This window comes from Kalmanozyma brasiliensis, assembly GCF_000497045.1.
Source record: "Kalmanozyma brasiliensis GHG001 unplaced genomic scaffold PSEUBRA_SCAF13, whole genome shotgun sequence".
In the NCBI taxonomy this organism is placed as follows: Eukaryota; Fungi; Basidiomycota; class Ustilaginomycetes; order Ustilaginales; genus Kalmanozyma; species Kalmanozyma brasiliensis.
Genome location: NW_015961952.1, coordinates 83,265 through 93,458, shown reverse-complemented (window position 1 = coordinate 93,458; position 10,194 = coordinate 83,265). Strand labels below are relative to the sequence as shown.

At 59.3% G+C, this 10,194-nt stretch overlaps 3 protein-coding genes across 3 annotated transcripts; 2 read left to right on the top strand and 1 right to left on the bottom strand.

The window, feature by feature from the left end:
- Window positions 1–119: 119 nt before the first annotated feature.
- On the top strand, window positions 120–577 carry PSEUBRA_001269 (uncharacterized protein; the record flags this gene model as incomplete). The annotated part of the gene is made up of 2 exons (XM_059464598.1): window positions 120–321; window positions 399–577. 2 exons carry the CDS (start codon window positions 120–122, stop codon window positions 575–577), a joined length of 381 nt encoding a protein of 126 aa, XP_059321134.1.
- Window positions 578–796: 219 nt separating this feature from the next.
- On the bottom strand, window positions 797–4,765 carry PSEUBRA_001268 (Sfi1 spindle body; the record flags this gene model as incomplete). Its single annotated transcript, XM_059464597.1, has 1 exon — window positions 797–4,765. The coding sequence occupies one exon, from the start codon at window positions 4,763–4,765 to the stop codon at window positions 797–799; it is 3,969 nt and encodes a 1,322-aa protein (XP_059320849.1).
- Window positions 4,766–5,813: 1,048 nt separating this feature from the next.
- Window positions 5,814–9,107, top strand: PSEUBRA_001267 (Chromo domain protein; the record flags this gene model as incomplete). Its single annotated transcript, XM_016434526.1, has 1 exon — window positions 5,814–9,107. The coding sequence occupies one exon, from the start codon at window positions 5,814–5,816 to the stop codon at window positions 9,105–9,107; it is 3,294 nt and encodes a 1,097-aa protein (XP_016293936.1).
- Between the last annotated feature and the right edge of the window lie 1,087 nt (window positions 9,108–10,194).

The following is a 10,194-nucleotide window of genomic DNA, read 5'->3' as shown; positions in this document are numbered from 1 at the left end:
GGGAGCGTCAGACACCTCCTCACAGAAAGCTTAAATAGTCCTGGAAACACTCGGGAAGCCATCTCTCTCACCAAGCCACTCCCAACCACTTTGACATACTTCCCACCGCCTCTCCAACGATGAAGCTCAACTTCGCCCTCTTCTCGCTCCTGCTCCTGGCGCTCGGTGCCTCGGCGGCGTCCTTCTCGAACCCGGCCTTCTGCAATCCTGCAGGTGCTGACCCGGCGGACCTGCGTGTCTGCTTCGTCAACCCTTCCCGTCAGACCCTCTTCGAAAACTTCACCTCTGGCTTGAACGTTGTGTACAGTGCCGATAAAGAATGTGAGTGTCTTTCTGTCTTTCTTTCCGGCATCATCACAACGAAATCGAAGCTGAACCCTCCCAATTCTTTCCTGCAGACGTGCTGGTGACGATGAACTACAACACGTACGAAGGCATGCTCGACTCGATGCACGCCATCTACACGCTTACCAAGACAGACAATCGCTGCACCGACGTCAAGATCGTTACCAACACGCGGGGCAGTTGGAGGAAGCAGGTCTGCAACGGCGACGACGTCGTCATCATGGGTGTCTGATGCCGCGTTGCGCCGTGCCAAACGCTATCGTGCGCGCCTGATATAGCCCGGCTCGAATCGTAGCTCTGGTGTAACATTTGTTCTCGGTCCCTCATCCCATCGCAATTTCACTCGAGGTTCTGTCAAAGCCTGTCCGTTCTGTGATGCGCATGTGTACAGCAATGTCCCTCGCGTGGGCTGCTTGATTTTGAAAGAAGAAAAGCACCTTGGTATCCTACTTTACATGACGCTGTTGGGCCGAGCTTTCGCGCGCAGTTGTGAGATCATGTCTTCGGCCACGGCGAGCGACTCCCGGTGCCGCCGTGGTTGCACGGGCGCAGACTGGACCGAGTCGCCGGACTCGAAGCCATCATTGCTGACCGGCGGACGCAGACCCACCGTGCGCGACCCTGCAGTTGGCGTCCCTTGTTCATACTTTGCCGATCGTCGGATCCTGCGCACGTAGTCCGAGTCGGTGTCGCTCGCCTGGCCGGTGAGGGCGCTTCGCTGGGCTGCTGATGAAAGGGTGGGACCTTTGTGAGTGGGTCGTGGTTGGCGTGGGCTCATCGGCGTGGCCGAGATGGTGGAGGTGGACGACTTGAGAGCCAGAGAGAAGCTGGTCGACGATGGAACAGCTGAAGCGGCGGCAGTGCGAGTCTTGCGGGAGAGAGCCTCTTTGGAGGGCGAGTCGGCGTCTCGCTCCCTCGAAGCATTGCCACTGCGCACGGGAGTGGCGGCCTCCAAGGTCGCCGAGAAGCTCGTCTCGAGGTGACGCGGCACGGACGTACTTCGTCTTGAGAAGCTCGCTTCCCTGTTCGTGGGTCGGCTTGGTCTGCTGCCTTCCGCCGCCACTTCTGCGCCGTCGTCTACAGGCGTCGGAGCTCGGAGCGCCATGCTCGTCCTCGGCCGCCGTGCAGGCGTGACCATGCTAGAAGGTCGTAGCGGGGAAGACGAATGGGCTGCGGATGGAGATGGAGAGCCTGCCGAGCGATTCGCAGCCGAGGCCGCGGCCGACAACTTCCGCAGTCTCTGCGCGCTAATACTGCCAGCACCAAAGCGGGCCGCGGCTCGAAGCTGGCGCTTGGCCTTTGAACTGTCCTTCCACGCCTGCCAGCTGCGTTGCAAAAGCTTCCTGCGGAGGATTCCGTCAGCTTGATTCAGCTTCTGTGCTTCCGGGAGGTGCTCCCGCCATTGCTGCAGGGCGCTCCGCTTGAGCGACGTGTTTCGCATCCGAATTGCTGGGAGCAGGAGCGTCTGGGATTGCCAGGCTTTGAGCGCCCACTGTTTGGCTAGCTGCTGCCTGCGAATCAGCATGTCGTACTCTTGTGTCGCCAACAAGCGCTCTCTGATCTTGTCCTGCCAGGTGCCCCACGTCGCGAGAAGCAGCTTCTTCCTTGTGTTGACTGCCAGCAATTCCGCTTTCTCGCGCCGTTCTTTGTGCTCGCGGGCAGCGTCGAGCCAGCGCAGGAACGTTTGCCTCTTCCTGTCCTCTTCTTTGACGTCGATGTAGCTGTTCATCAGCGCCAGAAGATCGTCGTGTCGCAAGCACGCCTCGATCCATGCGTAGAAGGCGGCCTTGACGAGGCGGCGCTCTCGTTGCTCCTTGACTTCGAGCTCTCGATTCCGCACCTCGATGATCTTGGCGACCCATTCCTTCAAATAAGCCCGTGCAAGCGCCTCGTCCTTCTTGGCCAGGGTGACCTGCAGCAGCGTCGCTAGACGTTGCTGTTTCGCAGCTTTCGATCTCCAGATCTCGAAGACCTGGTGGGCCAAGCGTTGATCGTGCGCTGCTTCTTTGACATCCCCGCGATGCTCGCGCAGTCGGACTCGCCATTGTCGTAATGTCGAGCGCAATGTGAAGAAGTGAGAGACGGCTTCCGACTTTTGCTGCAGGAGACGATGCTCGAGTTGTTTGTTTCGCCAGGCAATGAAGAAGTCGTTGCATATTGTTTCGTTGCGCCTAGCCTGTGCATCGGCTTCTCGGTCGCGTATCTGCTTTGCCAGCTGTCGCCATCGTACGAAGCAGGCTACTTTGACTTGCTCTTGACGCCGACCGACGATGGATGTTTCGCGCTTGTTGAGACTGGTTGCCAATGTGGTGTAGCGATGCTTCCACTGGTGGAACGAGCGTTCCATGCTTCCCGTTGTGCGGACGCGATCGAGCAGAGCTGCGCGCGATCGGAGCTGCCAGCGACGAAGCGCGGATCGGAGTTTCTCGCTCTGAGCCTCTTTGTGCATCTCGATCGCTTGCTGCTGCTTTGCAGACAGGTCGTGGTTCCGATTTCGCCAAGCAGCAAGGGAGCTTGACTTGAGGCGCCGGGCACGCCAACGACTCGCCAGAGCCTCTTGCTTACGGTGCGAGCGTCGCTGTTCCACAGCGACCTTCCAGCTATCGAGTGCTGCTAGCTTCAGCCGGCGCTCTGCGAATGCCTCTGCCAGGCTGGACAGCGTCGCTCGCTCTCGCCAAATGTGCAGCGCATCTAAAGCCAGTCGTCGATGGTGATGATGCTGAAACTGTCGCACGTCTTGCGCTTGGTCCGATTTGTCCACCCATCGATCCCAGGCGCGCGAGAGGATGGAATGGTTCTGCTGGATCTTGACGACCTTTTCTCGAGTGGAAAGCTGTTGACATTGAGAAGAGCGCATCTGCCACAGAGCAAATGCGCCGCTCTGAAGGTGATGCTGTCGGATGTCGTCCGCGAGACTGCTCCTGTGACGATGTCTCCAAAGAGCGAATGCCTGCGTTAGCATCCGCTTTTTGACAGACGCGGTCGTGGTGTAGTAGGCTGTCCGCATCGAGCCTTTCTTGAGCTCTTCTTTGCGCTCGACGGCAGTATGTGCGCGGCGCTTCCAGTGTCGGAAGGCGGTGAGAGTGCAGCGGACTCGGTCCGTCTTTTCACCGATCTCGTTAGGTTCCAGACCTCGGAGCGACTCGGCTCTCCAGCGTTCCCATGCCTTTTGTACGAGGACATGCCCGCTGGCATCGACTGCGTTTTGACTCCTCTCGAGATGCTTGCGAGTCAATGTGACCCACCAGGCTAAGCTTGTCTGCAGGAGTCGACGCGCCCGCCACCAGTCGGCTTCCCCGATTGATTCGTTGGTTTCCCCCTGCGCTTCCGTCTCGTAGGTCTCAGCCTGAGATTGTCGCAGTCTGGAACGCGCCAGGAGGGACGATTGTACGAGCTGATCGAAGCGGCGTCTAGCGTCGGAGGGGAGGCGAGCGACGTGGTTTGCGGAAGTCTCTTCGCGGTCGTCGGTCGCCCTCGAGTCGTTCTGTTCGAGATCATCTTCTGTCTCCAGCATTCGACTAAGACGAGCCTGGATTGCAGAAATCGGATCATCAAGCTGCGTTCGCCGAAGACGCGACCGATCGTCCTGGTCCAGCTCGTCCCGCAGCGATCGAGTTGGCGTCTCTGCTAGGGCTTCTTGTCTACGGCTTGGTTGCGGGCTGCTCGACCGCGGTAGACCGAGGTCGAGTCGGGGTGCGTGTTCTGAGCGCGATCTGTTTCGTTGGTCATGCAGCCGCTGTCGATGACTCTTCTCCCACTCGTGTTCTGACTCCGAGTCGGAGGCATGCTGAGTCGAGCTGCCCGTTGCGCTGACGCTTGTGTTCTGTGTTGCGGCGCTCTGGTCTGTCTCGTCGCCGCTGTGAGGGTCGAGGCCGAAAGCAAGTCGGACCGAGTCCCACCTTTCTCGCCACGTGCTGCCGCGCACTTTGACGAGGCTGAGCAGAATGAACCAAAGATGAGCGTCCCAGTCGGTATGATCGGCGTGCTGAGATGAGCTCGCCTGACGATGCCTGTAATCGAGCTCGTCGGCCAGGTGAGCAGTGTATGCGGACTTGAGCTGCGCAAAGTCGGCAGCATGGGCTGGAAGGGAGGAGATGAGGCGATCAAAGAAGCCAATATCGTCGTCGTTCAAAGCTTGAAATGCCTGGCTGATGGAGAAGCGGGATGTGGAAGAGGGCGGTGTGGTCGACGTGGAGACCGTGGACCGAGAGGAGCTTGCCACCGATGCAGCTGTACGAGACGCTGACGAGATGGAGGCCTGCACTGGTGACCGCGACAGAGGCGACGGATAGTGAGGGCGATGCATGGTCTCTCGAAGGCGAGCATCGCGTAGGTTCTGGCGAAGCTGTCCCAGACTGGAGGTCGGGTCGGAACGTGTGGGCGTGGAAGAGACCCGTTGCCTCTGATGGTATGCGTCCATTATGACCGATGCTAGCGTTGCTGACACAGCGTCGGGTTCGCCTGCTCCGACTCAGTCATGTTGCGGAGACTTGCCTACGGAAGTCTTCTGCGAAGATGTTGATGAGTCCATGAAAATTACGAGTGCAGATCGACTTGAAGTAAGGTTCACACGACCGTGGGAAAGAAACGCCGTCCGTCGGATCGAGGGGAATCGCCAAGATGCGAGCGTCGGTACGGTGACGAAGCGGAGCGGAGAGATGCCGACGTTGCGACCAAGAGATGTTGGAAGCTTCCGATGTCGCTCGCATACAAGCTCTGAGCTGGACCAAGCTCTGAGCTTCGGCTCGAAGACCAACACTTTTTCGGTTGCTCGAGCATGAAGGGTCCTCTCTCTCCAAAGTCACAAGTCACACCCGACAACTGAGGCAGCGAAAGGGCAAGTCGCGTCGCGTGCCGATCTGGTGTCCTCGTCAGATGCCCGATCCTTCCTCTTGCAGCTGGACCCTGAGCCCGTGTGATCTGCAGCCTGTGAAATTTTCCGGCGCTCGGCCCTTTGCCCTGGTGCCAGTCCATCGATTTCAAAGCCACGAAATGACAGAGGGTGCTGCTCAGAGGCGCTCAACCAGAAGAACGTGCTTGCGTTCAGAAGAAAAGGAAAAAAGTTCAACACACGCGGCAAAAATTTCCAGGCTCCATCCGTTCAAAAATTTCCTCTTGGAGCCGAAGGGCTCAGCTGCTCTGCAAGGCAAGAGATCTGCTCTCTCACGGTGCACGCACATAGATGAGCATCAGAGATCCACTGATCCTTCTTCACGTCCTACCACACGCTCTCACCGACTGTCTGGACCATCACACGCTTCGGTCTGCTGTAGACGTCGTCCATCGTTCCGTTTCCTTGGCTCCATCTACCACCACTCATAGGTTCCCGTACATCTACGCGCTCATTACCACACCTTCAAGCCGCGCGTGTCTGATAAGTGATCCGCTTTCCTCGGATCCATCCTGGCCCACTTCGAGTCGATACCCCCAGGAGCCCCCATCACATCACCAAAAGCACCAACGACACCATGTCGGGCGCAACACAGGCTCTCGAAGCCCTTTACAAGGCCCCTTCTGCCGAAGAGTGCTACGTCGCAGCAGAGAAGCTCGCCGAATACGTCAACCAGAACGGCCTTCGCGTCCTCCAATCCGAAGGCATCCTCGACAGCCTCGTCAAGGCCACCAAGAACAAGAAGAGCGGATACGAGCGTGAAGCTGGCGCCATTGGTCTCGATGCCATCTTTGTCAAGGTAGGCGGCAAGAACGCGCCCAGTCCTCTCGGTGCGGAGCCATGGCTGCTCTACACTCTGCCCGCCATCCTCGAGCTGTACGCAGACAAGGGCGAGGTCGTTCGTCAAGCTGCCGAGACGGCTGCTGGATCGCTTCTCTCCCTCGTCCCTCCCGAGGCCGCTCCCGAATTCCTCGCTGTCCTCTACGAGGTTCTAGGTTCCGGTAGCGCCAAGTGGCAGGCCAAGGTAGGCGCACTCAAGCTGCTCGGCCGTCTCAGTGGCTCTGCCAGCGAGCAAATCGGCGACGAACTCGTCGAGCTCATCCCCTACCTCACCAAGGCCATGCACGAGACCAAGTCCGAGATCTCAAAACAAGCCCGCAAGACCGCCATCAAGGTCTGCGAGGCGTGCCTAGACAACAAGGACATCCGACCCTTCATTCCTGACCTGGTCGGATGCATGGCCCAGCCTGACGCCGTGCCAGAATGCATCAAGAAGCTGTCCGGAACCACATTTGTCGCCGAAGTCACTGGCCCCGCGCTTGCTGTCATGGTCCCCTTGCTCGCCCGTGCCCTCAACGAGCGAAGCCAGAACGTGCAGCGTCAAGCCGTCGTCGTTGTCGACAACCTCTGCAAGCTCGTTCGTGACCCGCACGAGGCCGTCAGGTTCTTGCCCGAGCTCACTCCTGGTGTTGAGCGTATCGAGAAGGGTGCCAGTTTCCCCGAGGTGCGTGAGCACGCCAAGAGCGCTCTCGACACGCTCACTGCCGCCACCGCTGCTGTGGGCGAGAACGCCACCACAGAAGACCCCAAGAAGATCTTCGAGCAGCACCGCGGCGCCGCTTTCGATGCCATCCTGGCTGCCGTCCAGCCCCAGGTGCCCGAGGAGCACGCTAACCTCAAGAGCGATTCCTTCGCCCTCACTGGCCTCGAATACCTGTCGAAGTGCATCGTCCGCCTTGCCAACAAGCGTGTTCTCCACGCCAGCGCCTGGGACGACGTCTACGTGCAGCCCTACCTCCGCCGCGTCTGCAAGGATGCCGAGGCGGCCCAGCTCGCTACCGCTGATCTCCGCAAGACCTACATCGAGCTCGACAAGGCTCGCTTCGGTAACTCCGAAGAGGAGGATGACGACGAGGCCGGCGAGTGCCTCTGCCGCACCGAGTTCTCGCTCGCCTACGGTGGCCTTCTCCTGCTCAACCACACCACGCTCAAGCTGTACCGTGGTCACCGATATGGTGTCGTTGCCGCCAACGGCAGTGGTAAGTCCACTTTGCTCAAGGCCATGCGCGACGGCAAGGTCGAGGGCTACCCCTCGCAGGACCAGGTGCGTACCCTCATGGTGGAGCACAGTCTGCAGGGCGAGGACGGATCGACTCCCATCATCGACTTTATCGCCAACGACAAGACGCTCGCCAACAAGTCGCGCGAGCAAGTCGCCGAAAAGCTCCGCGAGGTCGGCTTCGACGAGGAGAAGCAGCAGAACCCCGTCAACTCGCTCTCGGGTGGTTGGAAGATGAAGCTCGAGCTGGCTCGTGCCATGCTCTCGGACGCCGTCGTCTACCTGCTCGACGAGCCCACCAACCATCTCGACGTTGCGTCCATCGCCTGGCTCGAGAACTTCCTCGTCACCAACAGCCAGATTACCGTCGTCACCGTATCGCACGATTCGGGCTTCCTCGACAACATCTGCACCGATATCATCCACTACGAGAAGAAGAAGCTGCGCTACTACAAGGGCAACCTCTCGGACTTTGTCAAGACCAAACCCGAGGCCAAGGCGTACTACTCGTTGGCCGCGACCACGGTCAAGTTCGAGTTCCCTCCTCCTGGTTCGCTCATGGGTGTGCGCTCCAACACGCGTACCATCCTCAAGATGTCCAACTGCACGTTCACGTACCCGGGCATGAGCAAGCCATCGCTGCACGACACGTCGTGCGCCATCAGTCTGTCGAGTCGTGTGGGTGTGCTTGGTCCCAACGGTGCGGGCAAGAGTACGCTCATCAAGATCCTCACGGGCGAGACGGTGCCTCAGCAAGGTAAAGTGGAGAAGCACCCCAACCTGCGTATCGCCATGATGGCGCAGCACGCGTTCCACCACTTGGAGCAGCATCTCGAGAAGAGCGCCGTCGAGTACATTGCCTGGCGATACCAGGACGGTCACGATCGAGAGATGACCGAGAAGGCGTCGCGCAAGATGACCGACGAGGAGAAGGCGCAGATGGAGACGCCCATCAAGTCGACCACGGGCGAGCAGCGCAAGGTCGAGTACATTGTCGGACGACAGAAGCTCAAAAAGTCGTACCAGTACGAGATCAAGTGGGTCGGGTACGAGCACCGCAACAACGCCTGGATTCCGCGCGAGCGTCTGCTCGAGCTCGGCTTCAGCAAGCTCGTGCAGCAATTTGACGATTTCGAGGCGTCACGCGAGGGTGCGGGTTCGCGCGAGATCAGCGTCAAGCTCATCCGTCAGCACCTCGAGGCCGTGGGTCTGCAGGGCGAGATCGCGCAGCACCACGCGGTGGGCGGCTACTCGGGCGGTCAGAAGGTCAAGGTGGTGCTGGCAGCGGCGATGTGGAACAACCCTCAGGTGCTGGTGCTCGACGAGCCGACCAACTACTTGGATCGCGATGCGCTCGGTGGTCTGGCGACTGCGATTCGCGACTGGGCGGGCGCCGTGGTGATCATCTCGCACAACATGGAGTTCGTGGGTGCGCTCTGCCCGGAGATCTGGAACGTCGACAACGGAAGGATCATGTCAAGAACGAAGGGTTCCATCGCAGAAGGCGCCTTCTTGGACGAGATGGAGAACGCCTCGACCCCAGGCGCTTCCGTGCCTGGTACCCCCATGCCCGGCAGCACAGCAGCCTCGCGTCTGGCGTCCAAGGCAGGCACTCCTGCATCCTCAGCAGCACCCACGCCGGCTGGCTCGGGCGACGAGGGCGACCAGGACATGTCCAAGTTCAAGGCCAAGAAGGGCAAGAAGAAGATGACCCGTAACGACAAGAAGGCGCAGGAGGAGCGTCGTCGTTTGCGTCTCAGCCGATGGCTCACGTACGGTGGTGACCGTGAGCCCGATACGGATGACGAGTAGGCGAGTGTCATGGTCCGCATTGTCAGTCAGTAACATAGAATAGAACAGTTCCTTCAGTCCATACCATGATAAAGCTTGGATCCAGCTGGTGTGCAAGCAACGTTATGAGCGAGATTGTGTGCAGTCCTAGCTGACCGGGTGGGTTGTCGATCGGTGATGTGCTGGTCGCCACCACTCTTCCATCCGCTAGACGAAGTGACCGCCAGATTCACCTGTGGAAGAATTCGCCGAATTTAGTTTTCACCGTCCGCGAAGCTGGGTGCAGAGTGACCACCCCGTTATCTCTGGGCATCAACCGCTTATCGAGAGCCAATCAGAACGTTCGCTTACCATCCGACCTCCTGGCAAAACCATCCCTCCGCTTGACGAGCGATTCGTCTCAGCCATACCACGCTTGACAGCATCCGCCGGCGGATTGGCCGAAGCCAGCGCCACACGAACACAATCGATGAGCCGACGATCGATTTGCGATGAGTGATCCTGTCAAGATCATCCGGAGAATTGTGATGTACGTAGGGTCTTGTCTGTGTATCCGGATATCTCGGCGGCCACCCAATTGCTCGAAGAAGCAGTGTCGGTGAAGACCGGAAGCCCTTGCTCTGACGTCGGTGACGACGGGATGGGTTCACCGGCGATTCCGACCGGCCTCGCATAGATTGAGAGAAGCACAGAAGTGACGTTCTGACTTCGCCAAGACCAGACCAGGCACGTCCGGTTCGAAACGAGCGAGTCACGTCCCGACCGGACCGATGGCAGTCGATCTATCAAAGCTTTACACCTGTCAGAGCTTGCCTGCAGCGGACGGGGTGGCCGCATCTCGGTTGAACCTATTGAGGTGCCAGAAGGATGACGGAGCCCAGCCACGCTTCGGCTGGACCCGTCAGAGGACTGTCATCGTTTCTCCCATGGATGGCTACTGTACGCCACGACATCATGCACGTCGTCAATGCCATGCGGATCCATGCATCAGCGGTGGTGGCTCGGCCTCCTTCGCAAGACCATCGGAGTGACGAGGACGGGCCAATTTGGCCGACCAGCATTGGATGCGTGCAGACCTGCAGCTCGTGGACGCAAAGTGAGACTGCTT